A 21,469-nucleotide genomic window follows, 5' to 3' on the forward strand; every position below is an offset into this window, starting at 1 on the left:
ACAGCCAGGATCTTTTTCTCAGACTGACTGAAGTACCCTCCCAACCCAGTATCCAAGACCATGACCCCATGGAAGGGACCTCAGGTGAGTTTACCTTTTAAAATAAGACGGTTACTCACCGTTGTAACTGTTGTTCTTCGAGATGTGTTGCTCATATCCATTCCATTAGGTGTGTGCGCGCCGCGTGCACGATCGTCGGAAGATTTTCTACCCTAGCAACACCGGCGGGTCGGCTGTGGAGCCCCCTAGAGTGGCGCCTTCATGGCGCTGAATATATACCCCAGCCGACCCGGCGCCCCCTCAGTTCCTTCTTACCGGCTACTCCGACAGTGGGGACGGGGGGCGGGTTTGGAATGGATATGAGCAACACATCTCGAAGAACAACAGTTACAACGGTGAGTAACCGTCTTTTCTTCTTCGAGTGCTTGCTCATATCCATTCCATTAGGTGACTCCCAAGCCCAACTTAGGTGGTGGGGTCGGAGTGAGACATTGCTGTGTGCAAAACCGCTGATCCGAAAGCAGCATCGTCTCTGGACTGCTGCACTAGTGCATAGTGAGCTGTAAATGTGTGGACTGATGACCAAACCGCCGCTCTACAAATGTCCTGGATCGGAACATGTGCCAGGAAAGCAGTCGAGGAAGCTTGGGCCCTCGTGGAGTGAGCGGTGAGGTGCGGTGCTGAGACACCTGCCAGGTCATAGCAAGTCCGGATGCAAGACGTAATCCAGGAGGATAGGCGTTGTGAGGAGACCGGTGAGCCTTTCATTCGGTCGGCCACTGCAACGAAGAGTTGCGTCGTCTTTCTAAAGTGCTTTGTGCGGTCAATATAGAAGGCCAGGGCCCTGCGTACGTCCAGGGAATGCAAACGTTGATCCTGGCGAGTGGCATGTGGTTTAGGATGAAAGACCGGGAGAAATATATCCTGGTTGATATGAAAAGGAGAAACCACCTTAGGGAGAAAGGCAGGATGTGGACGAAGCTGCACTTTATCCTTATGAAAAACTGTGTAAGGGGGCTCAGATGTAAGCGCCCTGAGTTCAGAAACACGCCTTGCTGAGGTGATGGCTACGAGGAAGGCTGTCTTCCAGGATAGGTACAGAAGTGAACAGGTGGCCAGTGGCTCGAATGGAGGACCTGTGAGCTTGGAGAGAACCAGGTTGAGGTCCCACGTCGGGACGGGCTGACGTTGTTGTGGGTACATCCGGTCTAAGCCCTTGAGGAACCTAACGACCATCGGGTTAGAGAATACCGAGGACGCGAGTTCCCCTGGGTGAAAGGCCGATATAGCGGCCAGGTGAACTCTAATTGAAGATATCGCCAACCCCTGCTGTTTTAGGGAGAGGAGATATTCCAAAATGAGAGGAATGGGTGCCTGCAACGGGGACGTGGCTCGTTGTTCGCACCAACAGGAGAACCGCTTCCACTTGGCCAGGTACGTGGTCCGTGTTGAAGGCTTCCTACTGCTCAGCAGAATCTGTTGGACAGAGTGCGAGCATTGTTGCTCTGCCTGGGTGAACCATGGAGCAACCACGCCGTGAGGTGGAGCGATTGCAGGTCGGGGTGACGCAGTCGGCCGTGGTCCTGAGAGATGAGATCTGGACATAATGGGAGCGGGATCGGTGTCCGAACCGAGAGCTCTAACAGTGTGGTGTACCAGTGTTGTCTCGGCCACGCTGGAGCGACCAGAATTACTTGTGCCTGGTCTCTGCGTAATTTGAGCAGCACCCTGTGGACCAGAGGAAATGGAGGGAAGGCATAAAACAGGTGGTCTTTCCAAGGGAGGAGAAACGCATCCGAGAGAGAGCCCGGAGCTCGTCCTTGTAGGGAACAGAACACGTGGCACTTTCTGTTGGCTCGAGATGCAAACAGGTCTACCTGGGGAAACCCCCACTTCTGGAAAACGGAATATATGATGTCCGGACGGATAGACCACTCGTGCGTCTGAAAGGACCTGCTGAGTCGGTCCGCTAAAGTGTTCTGGACTCCAGGGAGGAACGATGCCGTGAGATGGATTGAGTGGGCGATGCAGAAGTCCCATAGGCGAATCGCCTTTTGGCATAGAGTCGACGAACGTGCTCCTCCTTGCCTGTTGATGTAAAACATGGCCGTGGTGTTGTCGATGAGAACTAACACACAGCGGCCACGTAGGAGATTGAGAAATGCCTGGCACGCCAGGCGCACCGCCATCAGTTCCCGAACATTGATGTGCAGGGCTAGCTGGGGTGCAGTCCACAGGCCCTGGGTATGGTGTTCGTTGAGATGGGCACCCCAACCCGGCGATGATGCGTCTGTGACCAGGTGCAGAGAGGGTTGTGGGGCGTGAAATGGCATCCCCTCGCAAACCACATTGTGATCTAGCCACCAGGTGAGGGAGGTCAGGACCGAGTTCGGGACCGTGACCACCATGTTCAGGCTGTCCCGATGTGGGCGGTATACCGATGACACCCAGGTTTGAAGTGGGCGAAGCCGAAGTCTGGCATACCTGGTTACGTACGTGCAGGAAGCCATGTGACCCAGCAGGGTAAGGCACGACCTCACCGTGGTAGTTGGGAAGGCCTTGAGCCCTTGAATGAGGTTCTTGATGGTGCCAAAGCGGTTGTCTGGCAGGATGGCTTGTGCACGTCTGGAGTCTAGAACTGCGCCGATGAATTCTATTCTCTGGGTAGGTTCTAGAGTGGATTTGTCCTTGTTGAGGAGGATGCCCAACTCGTTGAATGTGTGCACTATTATGTGGACGTGAGCTTGAACTTGCTTCTTGGTGCGACCGCGTACCAGCCAGTCGTCTAGGTACGGGAACACCTGTATCCCTTTTCGACGAAGGTACGCTGCCACGACAGCCATACATTTCGTGAACACCCTTGGGGCCGAGGATAGGCCGAAGGGAAGGACTGCAAATTGGTAGTGCACCATGTTTACCACGAATCGCAGGAAGCGTCTGTGAGGTGGGTAAATTGTGATGTGAAAATATGCGTCTTTCATGTCGAGGGCGGCGAACCAGTCTCCAGGATCGAGGGAAGGGATAATGGCCCCCAAAGAGACCATGCGGAACTTCAACTTTACTACGAATTTGTTGAGTCCGCGCAAGTCCAAGATGGGCCGCAGACCTCCTTTGGACTTGGGGATCAGGAAGTAACGGGAATAAAATCCCCTGCCCCTTAACTCTATCGGAACCTCCTCTGTGGCCCCCATGGCCAGGAGCGTAGAAACCTCCTGTATAAGAAGTTGCTCGTGAGAAGGGTCCCTGAAGAGGGACGGGGAAGGGGGGTGGGAGGGGGGGATAGAAGAAAACTGGATAGCGTATCCCCTCTCCACCGTGCGGAGGACCCAACGGTCCGAAGTTATAAGGGACCAAGCACGGTGGAAGTGGGAGAGGCGATCCCGAAAGGAGGGGGCTGGATCCTGGGGGATGACTGGGGCGCCGTCCTCGACCGCACCTTCAAAAGTTCTGCCTGGGGCCTGAAGGTGGTCTAGGTGGCCCCTGGTTCTGGCCGGGTTGAGGGCCGGTCCACCTTCTTCTACCACCTCGCCCTCGCCTCCGGGCCGAGTCCTGTCTCTGACGAGGCGGGGGGGGGTAGAAGCGCTGAGGCTGCGGCCTAAATGGCCTGCGCTGAGGGCCCGCAACATGCATCCCCAGGGAACGCATGATTGTCCTGGAGTCTTTGAGGCTCTGCAGGCGAGAGTCCGTCTTTTCTGAAAACAACCCTTGTCCTTCGAAGGGCAGATCCTGCAGGGTTTGCTGCAGTTCCTGAGGCAAACCCGAAACCTGGAGCCAGGAGATCCTCCGCATAGCGATACCTGATGCCAGGGTTCTCGCAGCAGAGTCCGCTATGTCTAAGGCGGTCTGTAAGGAGGTCCGAGCCACCTTCTTACCCTCCTCTACCATGGCTCCAAACTCCTCCCTGGACTCTTGGGGAACCAACTCCTTAAACTTCCCCATAGAGTTCCAGGAGTTAAAGTTGTAGCGGCTCAGGAGCGCCTGCTGGTTCGCCGCTCTAAGTTGCAGCCCTCCGGCTGAGTAAACTTTACGGCCAAACAAATCGAGCCGCTTAGCTTCCTTTGATTTAGGCGCTGCAGCCTGCTGACCGTGGCGCTCTCTTGCGTTCACTGATGCCACCACCAGTGAACACGGTTGGGGGTGGGTATACAAGTACCCGTAGTCTTTAGACGGGACAAAGTATTTCCTTTCCACCCCTCTCGCTGTGGGTGGGATAGAGGCAGGAGTTTGCCATATCGTAGCTGCATTGGCCTGTATCCTGCGGATCAGGGGTAACGCCACCCTCGATAGGGCATCCGCTCCGAGGATATTCACGATAGGGTCCTGCACCTCCACTATCTCCTCCGCCTGCAGGTCCATATTGCGGGCCATCCTACGCAGGAGATCCTGGTGAGCCCGAAGATCTATTGGAGGTGGACCTGTGCATGATGTGCCCGCCACTGCCTCATCCGGAGAGGAAGAGGAAGATGCCTCCGGTGGTACAGGATCCAAGGGAGGGTCCTGGTCCCCCTGTTCCTGGGCCGGAGCATCACCTGTGCTTGGGTCCAGGGCGTCGGGTGACGCGGACACGGAAGCCTCCATGCCCCCTGGCGGAGGCCGAAAGATGGTGGACTCCGGGGCCCTTCTAACGGAGTGACCCGAGCGAGAGGTCGAGGGTATTGGAGCCCCTTGCTCCTGGTGGTACGCCCACGGGGTCCAAAACGACCAGTGAGATGGGCCATGAGAATGGTCCTCTGTTATCTGCTGCCAATGGCCCAAGTCCTGTTCCTCGGCTTGCCCTTGAGGGGGGTATGCCGATCTCGACAGGTCCTCCGAGGAGCGAGACACCGATCTTGATGGCCATGGCGGTGCCGAGATTGACGAAACGATTCCCGTGGGCTGCGGTGCCGCACGGTGCCGGTCCGGAGATGATCTATCTCTACGCGGTGCCGGCGAACGGTGCCGGGACCGCGATCGGTGCCGATGACCTCGTCGGTGCCGGGAGCCGGATCTGGACCTCGACGAGGACCTGGAGTATGCCCGGTGCCGGGAGCGGCCTCTCGACGTCGAGCGTCGACCGTAGCGGTGCCGAGAACTACGTCTCGACGTTGATCGGTGCCGACGATCATAGCGGTGCCGAGACGTAGAGCGGTGCCGCGACAAAGATCTTGGCCGCGAGTACGACCGGTGCCGAGGTGATATTCGGCGCCGGGACTGCGAGCGGCGTGGGGACCTGCTTCGGGACCTGGACCGGTGCCGAGGTTCCAGCCCTTGCGATGGAGGGCGCATCAAGGCAGGTTTCCCCCTCGACTGGACCGGGCGAGTCAACGGTGCCGTCGGTGCCGGTGGTTGAGGCGGTGCCGGCTCCGTGAGAGCTATCAAGTCTCTCGCCGCCGCGAAGGTCTCTGGAGTCGACGGGAGGCACTGTATCACCGCCGGTCTCGGTGGAGACGCTATCTGCACCGGACTCAACGGCCTCGGCGCCGGAGTCGACAGTGCTGGAGGCACCTGTTTCCGGTGCTCCACCGGCGGACTCGGCTCTACCCCCGGCACTGGGGGAGCCGGCGTCTTCGGCACGGAGGCCCCCTTCTTATGGGCTTTTTTATGCCCCGGGGATAATGACCGGCGTCGAGGCACTTGCTGTGCTTGCGGTGCCGACGAGGTCCGGTGCCGGGGAGGCTTGTCCGACGCCACTCGCGTGGTCGGCATGGCCGGTGCCGCCGGGGCACTGCGCACCGAGGCGCTAGGTGCCGGGGCCTGACTTGTAGAGGGAGCGTCCGGACTAAGTGCCGCCTCCATCAGGAGTTGCCGGAGCCGAAAGTCCCGCTCTTTCTTGGTCCTTGGTCTGAAGGCCTTACAGATCTTGCACTTATCTGTTTGATGGGACTCTCCCAGGCACTTCAGACAGGAGTCGTGCGGGTCGCTCGTGGGCATAGGCTTAGCGCAGGAGGCGCACTGCTTGAAGCCGGGAGCGTTGGGCATGAGCCCGGGCCCGCGGCCGGGGGAGAAAGGGGGAGACGACCCCCTTAATCCCCTGAACTACTATAATAACTAGAACAACTTTTAAAACTATTTAACTATTTAACTATAAACACTAGAACTATGACTATAACTATAACTAAAACTGCGAATAACTAACTAAGCTAGGGAGAGTGGAGAACAGCTATGCCGCGCTCCACAGTTCCAACGACCGTCAGGGGCGGTAAGAAGGAACTGAGGGGGCGCCGGGTCGGCTGGGGTATATATTCAGCGCCATGAAGGCGCCACTCTAGGGGGCTCCACAGCCAACCCGCCGGTGTTGCTAGGGTAGAAAATCTTCCGACGATCATGCACGCGGCGCGCACACACCTAATGGAATGGATATGAGCAAGCACTCGAAGAAGAAATAAAACTTGTTTTAAAAGCAAGCGTTTTTTAATGATTGCTTTGCCCTGAGGACTTGGGATGCATTCACGGCCAGTACAGCTACTGGAAAAGTTTGTTAACGTGTCTGGGGATGGAGCGGAAATCCTCCAGGGACATCTCCATGAAGCTCTCCTGGAGGTATTTCAAAAGCCTTGCCACAAGGTTTCTGGGCAGTGCAGCCTTATTCCGTCCTCCATGGTAGGACACTTGACCACGCCATGCTTGCATCAAGTAATCTGGTATCATTGCATGACAAAGCCTGGCAGCGTATGGTCCCGGTGTTTGCTGGCATTCAAGCAACATCCGTTCTTTAGCTCGCTGTGTATCCTCAGGAGAGTGATATCGCTCATGGTAACCTGGTTGAAATACGGGAATTTAATTAAGGGGACAGAGGTGGCCGTTCCTACTGGGCTGTTTGCCTGTGGCTGAAAAGAAATCCTTCCCTGCAGTTATCCAAGTGGGGGTGGGGGGGGAGAGAAACTGGCCCTGAGCTTTTCGCGTTTGGCTAGCAGGGATCTTCCCTGTTACCAGCCACGCGGTGGGGGTAGGGGTACAGCGATCATCCCAGAGAATTGAATGGGGAGAGGGGTTAGTTTGTTTTCTGCTGCTGAAGGTTAACAGGAAAACCGCAGCAGTCAACGGGCTTTGCTTGGTATGTGGGAAAGGAGGGCGCAGAAGCTGAAAGACAATGGCTTACCATGGCCCCATGCAAGCTGAATTCTGTTGCCTGGACCTGCGTCTGTGATCTCTAACACCAAAGCCACAGGCACTCAATATTAAGATGGAAAATGCGACCTTGTACTGAAATCACATGTGCTATGTAATGTGAATAGTATTGTTCACCATGAAAGAGTATAAGCATTGTTCTGTAAAATGTATCATTTTAAAATCTTCTCTCCTTTTTTTCAATCCCCTCCCTCCAGCAGCTGCAAATTTTTCAAGCCTCCCTCCTCCATCCCGAAGGCTATCTCAGATAAGGCGGCGGAGAAAGAGGACGCGAGACAATATGTTCATGGAAATAATGGAATGCACCCACAATGAAAGAGCTCATTTGAATGAGTGGAAGGACACGGTATCTAAATTTAGGAAAGATGCCAGTGAATGTGAGGTCATGAGGGACGCTCGAGATGAGAGGTGGCAGGCTGCACACTGGGGCTGCTGCGTGATCAAACGGACATGCTCCGGCGTCTGGTGGAGCTTCAGGAACGGCAGCAGGATAACAGACTGCAGCTGCAGCCGCTGTATAACCTCCCTCCCCCCTCCATTTCCTCCTCACCCAGACGTGTAAGAACGCAGGGGGTGGGGGGGGGAGGAGGCTCCGTGCATCCTCCCACTCCACCGCAGTGGACAGCCCAACAAAAAGGCTGTCATTATATTGAATTTTTTCAATGGCCTTTTACTTCCCTCCTATCCTCCTCCCAAACCTCACCCAGATTACCTTGTCGGTTCTCTCCCTATATTTATAATCAATTAATAAAGAATACATGATTTTTAAACGATAGTGACTTTATTTCCTTTGAAAGCAAGCTGGGGGAAGGGGGAGGGTGGGTTCCTTACAGAGAATGAGTCAATAAAGGGGGCGGGTTTTCATGAAGGAGAAACAAACAGAAATTTCACACTGTAGCCTGGCCAGTCATGAAACTGGTTTTCAAAGCTTCTCTGATGCACAGCGCTTCCTGGTGTGCTCTTCTAATCGCCCTGGTGTCTGGCTGCGTGTAATCAGCAGCCAGGCGATTTGCCTCAGCCTCCCACCCCGCCATAAAGGTCTCCCCCTTACTTTCACAGAAATTGTGGAGCACACAGCAAGCAGAAATAACAATGGGGAGATTTCTTTGGCTGAGGTCTGAGCGAGTCAGTAACGATCGCCAACGACCTTTTAAACGGCCAAATGCACATTCTACCACCATTCTGCACTTGCTCAGCCTGTAGTTGAACAGCTCCTGACTCCTGTCCAGGCTGCCTGTGTATGGCTTCATGAGCCATGGCATTAAGGGGTAGGCTGGGTCCCCAAGAATAACTATTGGCATTTCAACATCCCCAACGGTTATTTTCTGGTCTGGGAAGTAAGTTTCTTGCTGCAGCCGTTTAAACAGATTAGTGTTCCTGAGACGCGAGCGTCATGAACCCTTCCCGGCCAGCCCACATTGATGTTGGTGAAACATCCCTTGTGATCCACAAGTGCTTGCAGCACCATTGAAAAGTACCCCTTGCGGTTTATGTACTGGGTACCCTGGTGCTCCGGTGCCAAGACAGAGATATGGGTTCCATCTATCGCCCCACCAGTTAGGGAATCCCATTGCAGCAAAGCCATCCACTATGACCTGTACATTTCCCAGAGTCACTACCTTTCAGAGCAGCACCTCAGTGATTGCTTTGGCTATTTGCATCACAGCAGCCCCCACAGTAGATTTGCCCACTCCAAATTGATTCCCGACTGACCGGTAGCTGTCTGGCGTGGCAAGCTTCCACAGGGCTATCACCACTAGCTTCTCAACTGTGAAGGCTGCTCTCATCTTGGTATTCTGGCGCTTCAGGGCAGGGGAAAGCAAGTCACAAAGTTCCAAGAAAGTGCCCTTACGCATGCGAAAGTTTCGCAGCCACTGGGAAACGTCCCACACCTGCAACACTATGCAGTTCCACCAGTCTATGCTTGTTTCCCGGGCCCAGAATCGGCATTCCATGGCTATAACCTGCCCCATTAACAGCATGATCTCCAAAGCACCGGGTCCCACGGTTTGATAGAATTCCACGTCCATATCCTCATCACTCTCGCCGCCGCGCTGCCATAGCCTACTCCTCGCCGCCTGGTTTTGCAGGTTCTGGTTCAGCATAAACTGCACGATAACGCGCGAGGTGTTTACAATGTTCATGACTGCTGCCTTGAGCTGAGTGGGCTCCATGCTTGCCGTGGTATGGCGTCTGCACTGTTCACCCAGGAAAAAGGCACGAAATGGTTGTCTGCCGTTGCTTCCCTGGAGAGGGGGGAGGATATACCCAGAACCACCCGCGACAATGTTTTTGGCCCCATCAGGCATTGGGATCTCAACCCAGAATTCCAATGGGTGGAGGAGACTGTGGGAACTATGGGATAGCTACCCACAGTGCAATGCTCCAGAAATCGACGCTAGCCCTGGTACATGGATGTACACCACCAAATTAATGTGCTTAGTGTGGCCGCATACATTCGACTTTATACAATCTGTTTCCAAAATTTGAATTATATAAATTCGGATTAATCCCGTAGTGTAGACATACCCGTAGTAACTATTGCTGGTGAATGTGCTCCCCATAGTAGTCCTGGATGTATTATGCCTACTTCTGGTCATAACTACAGCGACCTTCCTCTGGAGCAATACGCTCCCTCCCTTTAATCTGGCTTTAAATTGTAAGAACTACTTAGAGCTCAGTTTGTGAAGTATTTTACGGAATTAAAACTTTTGGAATTAAAAGTGCTACAGATACGTGGAGTATTACAGAATCTTTTGTATAGTTGGGGGTCTGTTATTGCTTACAATAAGTATTGGCATTTTTAGAATAAGAATTGTTAGAGGGAATGGGATTTTCCCAATTTGGGTCAGCTATAGTGAGCTAGCTATAACAATTTGCGGTGCTATGAGAGTCTTAGGACTAGGTCCCAGTATGGTCTCTTACTCCCTGGATCAGCAGGGATTGAGAGTTCTATGCAGGAAACATATTCATCTACAGGTGGTGCCTCACATCATTGAACTGGACTTCCTTTGGGAGTAATAAAGAAACACATAAGAACATAATATGGCCATATCGGGTCAGACCAAAGGTCCATCTAGCTCAGCGGCCTGTCTTCTGACAGTGGCCAATGCCAGCTGCTTCAGAGAGAATGAGCAGAGCAGGTAGTCATCAAGTGATCCACCCCCTATCCCACATTGCTAGTTTCCGTCAAACAGAGGCTAGCGACACCATCCCTGCCCATCCTGGCTAATAGCCATTGATGGACCTATCCTCCAGAAACTTATCTAGTTCTTTTTTGAACCCTATTATTCTCTTGGCCGTCACAACATGCTCTGGCAAGGAGTTCCACAGGGTGACCGTGCGTTGTGTGAAAAATAGTTCCCTTTGTTTGCTTTAAACCTGCTGCCTATTAATTTCATTTGGTGACCCCTTGTTCTTGTGTTATGAGGAGTAAATAACACTTCCTTGTTTATTTTCTCCACACCAGTCATGATTTTATAGACCTCTATCACATCCCCACTTAGTCATCTCTTTTTCAGGCTGAAAAGTCCCAGTTTTATTAATCCCTCCACATATGGAAGCTGTTCCATACCCCTAATCATTTTTGTTGCCCTTTTCTGAACTTTTTCCAATTCCAATATATATTTTTTGAGCTGGAGCGACCACATCTGCATGCAGTATTCAAGATGTGGGCATACCATGGATTTATATAAAAGTAATATGATATTTTCTGTCTTATTATCTATCCTTTTCCTAATGATTCCCAACATTTGGTTAGCTTTTTTGACTGCCAATGCACATTCAGTGGATGTTTTCAAAGAACTATCCACAATGACTCCAAGATCTCTTTCTTGAATGGTAACAGCAAATTTAGACCCCAACATTTTACATATATAGTTGAGATTATTTTTTCCAATGTGTATTACTTCGCATTTATCAACACTGAATTTCATCTGCCATTTTATTGCCCAGTCACCCAGTTTTGTGAGATCCCTTTGTAACTTTTCGCAGTTTGCTTTGGGCTTAACTATTTTGAGTAGTTTAGTATCATCTGCAAATTTTGCCACTTCATTATGTAACCGTTTTCCCAGATCATTTATGAATATGTTGAACAGTATTGGTCACAGTACAGACCCCTGAGGAGACATCACTATTTACCTTTGTCCGTTCTGAAAACTAACCTTTTATTCGTACTCTTTGTTTCCTATCTTTTAACCAGTTACTGATCCATGAGAGGACCTCCCCTCTTATCCCATGACAGTTTAATTTGCCTAAAAGCCTTTGGTAAGGGACCTTGTCAAAAGCTTTCTGAAAATCTAGGTATACTATATCCACCGGATCACCCTTGCCACATGCTTGTTGACCCCCTCAAAAAATTCTAGTAGATGAGAAATAATTTCCTTTTACAAAAACCATGTTGACTCTTCCCCAACATGCGTTAATTGAAGAGCATCCCTTCTATATCTTCTTTAGTCAGTGATGTTGACTGCGATGAGACAATGCCTTGAGGACAGGAGATATAAAAAGCAGGGAAGGTGCAAAAGCACATGGGCAGTGATACCTGTACTTTGGATGAGAGCTACATCTCTTGTGAATCTATGTCTTCAGCCACTTAACTTGGTGTGAAAAATTACCCTTTTGGTTGAAATTTCTCATGTTTGTTATCAGCCCAAAGGTGTTTTTGAGAATTTGGTAAATATGGCCTTTCCTGAATAATTCAAACCTACAGAAAAGGTGCATTTTCACTTAATGAAATTTTTCAGAGGCTTTTTTTGATCAACAAAAATGGCTTCTTTTTAAAATTTAAAAAACTTGCTAGTGGTTCTTAACCTTTTTGGGCTCAGGACTCATTTATAAATGTTCATGGCCTGTTGCGATCCAGTAAATAGCCAGAGGGTGGAGGCCCAGGAGTGGTTTTGGTTGGGTCCTGTCACCCAGAGAATTATGTCCTGCCCAGCACTCATACCACAGTGGCAGCTCCTTCAGGTCCTGTGTTGTGGAGCTGGCTCGACTTGGCTCTCCGCTCCGGGCATTGCAACCTCCAGGGTTGAGGCACCACTCAGGTTTGGTCCTGCCCCTCTAACTGGCCAAATTTGTGAGAGTGAAGGTTGCCTTCATGAGGTTGCAATGCCACTCACTGAAATTCGGCCTACCTGGCCCATCATGATGGCTGGGCCAAATATGAGTGGTGCTGGGACCTCAGAGATTGCAGTGCCTGGAGCAGCCACCATACTGTATTATGCCTGGTATTGCCTCCCTTACTTATGTGCTTATGTTGGCGGCAGCACTGCCTTCAGAGCTGGGCGGCCAGAGGAAAAAAAAGAGCTGGAAAGCAGTGAAGGCAGCACCAGCGCAGAAGGATGGCAATACCATGCCTTCTGCAGGGCTCTGCCCCCTACCGTTTTTTTCGTCATTTTTCCATACCTCCCCACCGCCCTCCCTCAACTTTGCACCTTGGGCGGCTGCCCCACTCACCCTACCCTGGTTACAGCCCTGTTGCCACACAACTCTTTGAAACATTCTGGTGAACCAATTTTGGGTCCTGACTTGCGGGTTAAGAAACCCTCATCTAGACAACTCCTTATACCATGCTTTCAATAAATCTATTTAGGGAAAGACCTATTTTTAGATAACATGCAATTAGTAAAGCTGATTCCCTATGTCTAGCAGGAGCTGATTCAATGCAGCAAAGTGACCTGACAGTATAAGATAATAACCTAAGTGCTACAATGCCTCTTTCCAGAATCCATGGTCCATGCAACTCATTAGCTGGGTCACACTTCCTGGTGAAGCAACATAATCAACAAAGCAGCATCAATGTCTCTTAGACAACAAGAAGTGAAATAATCACTAACAGTATCAGCATCTCTTTGTTTGTTCTATGGGAATATCATTACAAAATATACTTGTGTGCATATTGTGTTGTCCCCCCTCCCCCCCCGCATTAGTTCCAAAGCTATTTAGCTGGTGTCTACAGTATTCCTGCAAAGCTATGAGCTAGAGGAAAAGATTCTACATGCAGAATGCTCTGAGGACCAGACCACCAGGTCCAGCAAAATGAGCAATAAGTTGGCCACCCAAGGAGAGATCCAGTAAGCAGGGAGAGATTGAGAGGCTGCAGCTGTTGCTTCTGACAGCTCAGAGAAATTGAAAACTTGGTCCTCTGACAGAGAGATGGTCAGGCTATGCCTCTGATCTATTCCCTAAACTGGAGTCAGCACTAAAAAAGAGAATCAGCTTTTCTTCCCAACATTGATGTTAGCATGAGAGCAGGGAGGCATCCCCTCCCAATGCTTCAGAGCTGTATGTTGCACATGTGGAAGAGAGCAGGTGAAGGTAAGGAAGTCATTTTTCAACAGTATAAAGAATACACCTCTAGCCATAGCAGTTCATTACAATACGGACTTCAAATACATGTCAGGGCTACCGGGAGTTTTTGGTCTAACAAAAAGAACAGGAGTACTTGTGGCACCTTAGAGACTAACAAATTTATTTGGGCATAAGCTTTCGTGGGCTAAAACCCACTTCATCAGATGCATGCAGTGAAAAATACAGTAGGAAGATACACAGATACATAGAGAACATGAAAAAATGGTTCTTCTTCAAGTGATTGCTCATATCAATTCCAGTTAGGTGTATTTTCCACTGCATGCATCTGATGAAGTGGGTTTTAGCCCACGGAAGCTTATGCCCAAATAAATTTGTTAAGTCTCTAAGGTGCCACAAGTACTCCTCGTTCTTTTTGCTGATACAGACTAACACAGCTACCACTCTGAAATTTGGTCTAGCAATTCTCTTCTGGCCCTGATTTGAAGCTGAATGTAGCAAGACCTGGACATCAGATCAATGTCATTTTCACTCCCTGGCAGTGGGTTATTCACATGAAATCAAGGTAGGGAGAATCAAGTGGGTAGAGCAATTGGAAGCTGGACAGCTGACTTTTTACTGGGGAAATCAAGAGAGGAGAGCTGTGAGAAGGGTCCGTTTAGGATATTTATTCTTTTTCGTTGATTAACAACAAAGTGTAATTTTAAGGTTGAGAATATATGCACATAGGAGTCGGGAAATTCTTATATAAAGATTCCCACAGGAAAGTTAACTTGGTCACACTGCAAGGCTATATTAAAGCACATAGCTGACAGCACAAATTAATTCAGTATAAATGTGCCATATGGACTTTTCTCTCCTTTATAGTGCTTCAGTGGAATAGTCACATTTTTATATTAAAAATAGAAGATTCTCCTGTATGCAGTAGAATCATAGGGTTAGAAGGGACTGCAAGGGTCATATAGTCTAACCCCCTGCCAGGATAAAGGATTTGTTATGTCTAAACCATCCAAGACAGGTAGCTATCCAGCCTCCTTTTGAAAGCCTCCAGCGAAGGAGCTTCCAAAATGCGCTAGGCAGTCTGTTCCAATCTCCTACTGTTCTTACAGTTAAGAAGTTTAATCTAAATCTGTTATGCTGTAGTTAGCACCCATTACCTCTTGTTCTGCACTCTGTGGCAAGATAGAACAATTTTTCTCCATCTTTTTTATGGCGGCCTTTCAAGTATTTGAAGACCACTATCATGTCCCCCCTTAATCTCTTTTTTTCCAAATTAAACAAACCCAGTTCCTTCAGCCATTGCTCATATGGCTTACATTCCAGCTCTTTGATCATCTCTGTCGCTCACCTCTGGATCCTTTCCAGTTTCTACACATCCTTTCTATGCACTGGTGACCAAAACTGGACACAGTACTCCAGCTGAGGCTTAACCAGAACCGAGTAGAGCATTATCATCACCACCCATGGCTTGCAAGCAATGCCTCTGTTAATGCATCTGTGACACTCTATACCTTGGGGGAGCGCCATTTTCATCATTTATATAAAATTGTGATATTTCAAATAAAGCATGACATGTGAGGTATCATGGGAAAGGTTATGATCTCCTAAATGCCATTGTTCCATCTAAATATGTATATCATTGTTGTGTATGAAATTATGAGATTGTGCTGTATGGCTGTCATTAAAATATGCCGTGAGCTGGGGAACTGCCCAGATATTAGATCCCCAGAGACAAGAATGAGGAAGCTAACCAATGCGTGGGCAGGTGTCAAACAACCATCCACGGCCATTTTCCAGCAAGGGAGTTAAAATTCAGTGACTCACTTGCACAAGGCCACACCAGGGGAATTGCTCAGGCTTGCCTGGTGACTCAGCAATGCCCACCAGATACGCCTGGACATATGTTCTCCAAGCACAAGGAATAAGGGCATAAAACAGAACACAGCGGCCCCACGCTTCGCCTTTTCTCTCCCCTCTCCTTCCTCCCGCCTCTTCATTGCAAGCAACAAGAACACTCAGAAGACTGAAACTCCAACAGAGGAGACTGGCCCAGGTTTCAAGGGTGAAACCTGAGCATTATGAACTGTAACATCTGAGAAACGGCCAAGAAAACCGCTTGATCGACATATTGCCTAGTGTCTTACAGATTTAAGATTTAGATTGTTTGTTTATTTTGTTTTCTTTGATAACTAACTCTGACTTTTTGCCTATCCCTTATAATCACTTAAATCTATCTTTTTGTAATCTATACACTTATTTTAATGTTTATCCTTACCAGTGAGTTTGACTGAAATGCTTGGTAAATCTGCTCAGGTTACAAAGGCTGGTGTATGTCCACTTTCTATTGATGAAGTGGTGAATCAATTAATAAACTTGCATTGCTCAAGAAAGTTTTGAGCAGTGGAAGACGGTATATTCCTAAAGTACAAGGCTGGGAGCTGGGGAGATTTGGCTGGTGCCTTTCTCTCTGTGATTCATGAGTGGCTCGGGGATCATTCATGCAATCTAGGTGGGTGTGGGGCTCCACATGTGGTTGCACTGAGTAGTAACAGCACCTAGAGGGGTTTGCTGCTTGCCACCAGTAAGGCATTGAGACAGATTACCCAGAATAGTGAGAAAAGGAGGCACTGCAGTCCCACAGTCCCAGGTTGCACCCGAGGATCCCATCACAGCATCCTAAAATTGCATTTGCTTTATTTGCAACAGCATGCCATTGCTGACTCATGTTGAGGTTGTGATTCACCACAACTCCCAGATCCTTCTCAGCAGTGCTGCTGCCAAGCCAGTTATACCCCATTCTGTATTGGTACATTTGGTTTTTCTTCCCTAAGTGTAGCACCTTACATTTGTCTTTGTTGAGTTTAATTTTGTTGTCTAAAACTAGGGCCCTACCAAATTCACAGTCCATTTTGGTCAATTTCATGGTCATAAGATTTTAAAAATTGTAAATTTAATGATTTCAGATATTCAAATCTGAAATTTCATGGTGTTGAAACTGTAGGTGTCCTAACCCAAAAGGAGATTGTGTGTGTGTATGGGGGGAATGTCACAATGTTATTGTAGGGGGGGTCTTGGTATTGCCACCCTTACTTCTGCACTCTGCTGGCGGCGGCACTGCCTTCAGAGCTGGGCTGGTGGAGAGCAGCAGCTGCTGGCCGGAAGCCCAGCTCTGAAGGCAGTTCCACTACCTGCAGCAGCGCAGAAGTAAGGATGTCATGGTATGGTATGGCCTTATTTCTGCACTGCTGCTGGTGGGGTGCTGCCTTCAGAGCTGGGCACCTGGCTAAGAGCCGCCACCCTCTGGCCACCCAGCACTGAAGACACTGCAGAAGTAAGGGTGGCAATACTGTGACCCCCCTACAATAACCTTCCAACCCTCCACCCCCACAACTCCCTTTTGGGTCAGGACCCCCAGTTTGAGAAACGCTGGTCTCCCCTGTGAAATCTGTATAGTACAGGGTAAAAGTACACAAAAGACCAGATTTCATGGTCTGTGATGCGTTTTTCATGGCCAAGAATTTGGTAGGGCCCCATCTATAACCCAATTCTCCAACCCCCGCCTCCTCCTTCCCGCCCCCCCCGCTTTGTGCATCTGCAATTTGATCAGTATGCTCTCTATTCCTACATCCAGGTCATTAATAAAGATCTTAAACAATACCAAATCCAGAACAGATCCCTGTGGAACCTCCCTCCAATCTGACATCATTCCATGAATAGTTACTCTTTGTTTGTGGTTGTTTAACCAATTATATATCCACTTAATGGTAGTTCTGCCAAGCCTGAATTTCTCCAATTTATTTATCAGAATGTCATGTGGGACTGTGTCAAAAGCCTTGCTGAAGTCCAAGTATATTATGTCTACCGCATTCCCCCATCCACCAAACCAGTTACTCTGTCAAAGAAGGAAATCAAGCTGTTTTGACATGATTTGTTCTTGGTAAATCCATATTAGCTGCTAGAGCTTACCCCTTAATCCTCCAGGTATTCACAAATGGAATGTTTTATACATTCTTCTAGTAGCTTTCCAGATATCAAAGTCAGGCTGACTGGTCTATAGTTCCCCAGCTCCTCCTTTTCCCCCTTTTTAAAGATGGACACTATGTTAGCCCTTCTCCAGTCTTCCGGGACCTCTCCTGTCATGCATGAGTTTGCAAATATTGTTACCAGTGGCACAGAGATTTCTTCAGCTAATCCCTTCAGTACCATCGGGTGAATAGCATCAGGCCCCGCTGATTTGAATTCATTCAAATTGGTCAGAAGATCTCTGACGTATCCTTTACTTATCCCGATCTGCATCCCTTTCTCTATATTGTCTATGGTAAATTCACTGGTCATCCAGTCACATGTTATTCTTTGTGAAAAGACTGACGCAAAGTTGGCATTGAGCAGGTCTGCCTTCCTATTGTCTTCCATTATCAGCTCATCTTCTCCACTGAGCAGCGGACCCACCCTGTCCTTGATCTTTCTTTTAGAAACAAAGCAGTTACTGTAACAATGCTTAAAAACAGCTCCTGACAATGCCATGCAAAAGCTGGTTAGGAAGTCTGTAACAGCAACTCTTCTCTGAATATGGGCTTGTCAAAAAATTACCAAGAACTGGCTAACAATAACCCTTAAATGTCCTATTTATGAAAGGAACATTTAGATATCTGAGGTGATGATGCACCTAGTGTGAATGGAAAATACAGAAAGTGGCTATAGCAAACAGCAAAGCTCAGCAGATATTAATGACAAAAGGCTGACATTACCAGAGCTCATCATCTTACTACCTGAGGAGGGGTAGGCGTGGGGGTGGGTCTCACAGTGGGAGGCGTAGGGTTCCTGCTGCCTCCTCCAGACATTATTTCTTCCGTTATATCTTTGCCGCCCTGGTTTGGATCCCGGATTCGGATCTACAGAATTGAATAGAGAAATACTTCAAATGCGTATTCCCAGTAGACACCATGCTAGGGAGTATACAGAGAAGGAAAGCATGCAGTCATATATTTCCCATTACACTAAGTATTAAATACAGTGTAGTCTCTATCCGTCTATGCCACACAAATCAGACCTATAATTGCAAACTGACATGGCTCTGATTTAAGATGGCATTCTGTGGGCACAAAGAAATGAAGCTTATCTGAATAACTATCAATAAGATGATAAGGCACTCATCAATCATCACAATCAGGTCTAAATGTGAGCATCTCTTCAAAATCTTTCCCAAATCCAGAGGAATAGTGGAACAATTAAGAAAAGAAATCAATCCATGATGGTGCATGACCCTTTAACTAAAGATATAGTTATTCCTACTCTGGATTAAATTTACCAGACACTTACTAGCCATAGGACTAAACATGCTAGCCAGAGGTTGATACAAAAGAAAAAGGCAAAGGTCCATGGGAACACTCTGATAAGAAACCTCGTAACCCCTAAGATCCTTATATGGTCCTTATCATTACAGTATCTGAACACCTCATAACCTTTACTGGATTTATCCTCACAACACCTCTGTGAAGGAGGAAGTGTATTATTCTTATTTTACAGATGGGCAACTGAGGCACAGAGAGGCTAAGTGAGTTGCCCAAGGCCACAAAAATATGTGGCAGGATTGGGAATCTTTTTTTACTTCTTGGTAACTTGTCAATAAAATCAATCTGAACTCTATGCCAGATCCTGAGCCTCTGTTGGTGCATCATGGGTTCCCACTAAAATGAATAGCACCAAGGTGGTAGCTAAGAAGTTTCTTAATGAGGTGGTGTGTAGATATGGTACCCCTGAAATAACAGATTCCGATAACGGGGCGGGGGGAGGGGAGGCTTTGTGGGAGAGGTTTATACATCAGTGTTACAAGCTTTAGGAATCAAGCAAAAATTTCATATATTATACCGACCCCAATCCTCAGGTCAGGTGGAGCGCATGAACCGCACCATTAAGGAAGCGCTGCGGAAGGTAGTAAACCACACTGGAAAAGCTTGGCCAGACAAGCTGCCTTTAATTCTGGCAGCTATTTGCAGCAGCAACAGACTAAAAACCAAAATCCAGCCTTTTCAAATCCTACATTAATTCTCATAGTACAATTATAAAATCCTGCTCCTACAGCATTGCCAGCAGATCAAGGGAAGTGATTATTCCTCTCTATTCGGCACTAGTGAGGCCACATCTGGAGTACTGTGTCCAGTTTTGGGCCCCCCACTACAGAAAGGATGTGGACAAATTGGAGAGAGTCCAGCGGAGGGCAACGAAAATGATTAGGGGGCTGGGGCACATGACCTATGAGGAGAGGCTGAGGGAACTAGGCTTGTCTGCAGAAGAGTGAGGGGGGATTTGATAGCAGCCTTCAACTACCTGAAGGGGGGTTCCAAAGAGGATGGAGCTAGGCTGTTCTCAGTGGTGGCAGATGACAGAACAAGGAGCAATGGTCTCAAGTTGCAATGGGGAGGTCTAGATTAGATATTAGGAAAAACTATTTCACTAGGACGGTGGTGAAGCACTGGAATGGGTTATCTAGGGAGGTGGCGGAATCTCCATCCTTAGAGGTTTTTAAGGCCTGGCTTGACAAAGCCCTGGCTGGGATGATTTAGTTGGTGTTGGTCCTACTTTGAGCAGGGGGTTGGACTAGATGACCTCCTGAGGTCTCTTCCAACTCTAATCTTCTATGATTCTTCTACATGTTCCCTCCCTATACCCCCCTAAGAGAGGATGAGAAAGCAAACAAGTGGTGAAGTCACATGGTTTAATGCACTACCAGAAGGTGCTCAGATACTTTGATGAGCATTATGAGAACCTATATAGAATATAATAGGCTAATGGTGTCCAGAAGAACTTTTTGACTTTGCACTATGAGCTTTAGTATTGTGTTAGATTTTACTTCATTCTCAGGTTTAAAGAGTATACTGAATACAAATATGCTTGTCAGGATCACTGCAACAGATACGTTTTCTAATCTTTTTATTTTTACGGTCTGAGAAAATGGAAAACACCTCCCTTGTCATACTTTTCTCTGCATTCTTTTATTGACTCTACAGCAATCAGAAAGTGATAATCTGCACATTTTTTTCCAGACAACGAATCAGTAGCAGAAAAAATACATTTTCCTTGTATAGATGCTTGTAGCATTACTGGATCATATCTCATGTTCAACCAGTCATCTTGCATTTATATCATTGTTGATTCTTTTAGTTCTTCCTTTAATTTTTTCTTTGTTTCTTCAATTGCAGCATTTAGTAGTGTAAGCCTGTGAGTTTAATTCTGTCTAGAAGAATATATCTAGGGAGAAGGGCTTTAATCATTTTTTAAAACTTCTCATTTTCTGCTACAGTAGAACCTCAGAATCATGAACACCTCAGGAATGGAGTTTGTTCGTAACTCTGAAATGTTTGTAACCCTGAATAAAATGTTATGATTGTTCTTTCAAAAGTTTACAACTGAATGTTGACTTAATACAGTTTTGAAATTTTACTATGCTGCTTTTAACCGTCTTAGTGCAAATGAAACAAGCACAGAAACAGTTTCCTTATCTTGTCTTTTTTAAAAAAAATGATCCCTTTGGTTTTTTTTAGCAGTTTACGCTGTACAGTATTTGCTTGTGCGTGTGTGCACGTGCATGTCTGTCTGCTTACTTCTGGTTCCAAATGAGGTGTGTGGTTGACCGGTCAGTTCCCAACTCTGATGCTTGTGACTCTGAGGTTCTACTGTACATTGAATATAATTTTATTAGCATACAAGACTGCAACTTTCTTATCAAGTTTAAGTCTTTGCATTTGAATTGGTTTTTATGGCGTAACTACTGATTTATCTATGATATTTTTTGGATGTTAAAAATGAACAGACTGTTCATAAACGAAGCTGATGGTGAACAGCTGCTTGAAGGCCTGGAAAAGGGACTTAGTATCACAGCTATGTGTTGATGACAAGGGTACAAAAAATGTCTTGCTTGCAGTACCACCCAGTTAAATGTTCTGCTTTTCCATTTCAATAGACAAAGTTTCATCCAATATCACAGTTGATCTTAAGAAATCAAAAGAAAGAGATATCCTGTACTTTGAGATGTAGGAAATCCTTCCTATCTTGC

The 21,469-nt window shown here is 47.9% G+C and overlaps 1 protein-coding gene across 9 annotated transcripts in view; it reads right to left on the reverse strand.

The window, feature by feature from the left end:
- Window positions 1-21,469, reverse strand: part of EIF4G3 (eukaryotic translation initiation factor 4 gamma 3) — a 390,421-nt gene that overhangs the window by 178,023 nt on the left and 190,929 nt on the right. For all 9 annotated transcript variants that reach the window (XM_054008991.1, XM_054008989.1, XM_054008988.1 and 6 more), the window contains one exon: window positions 18,186-18,308. In XM_054008991.1, the coding sequence (XP_053864966.1) occupies window positions 18,186-18,308 (123 nt within the window). The remainder of the gene's footprint in view (window positions 1-18,185; window positions 18,309-21,469) is intronic.

This window comes from Malaclemys terrapin, chromosome 19 (genome assembly GCF_027887155.1).
Source record: "Malaclemys terrapin pileata isolate rMalTer1 chromosome 19, rMalTer1.hap1, whole genome shotgun sequence".
Lineage (NCBI taxonomy): Eukaryota > Metazoa > Chordata > Testudines > Emydidae > Malaclemys > Malaclemys terrapin.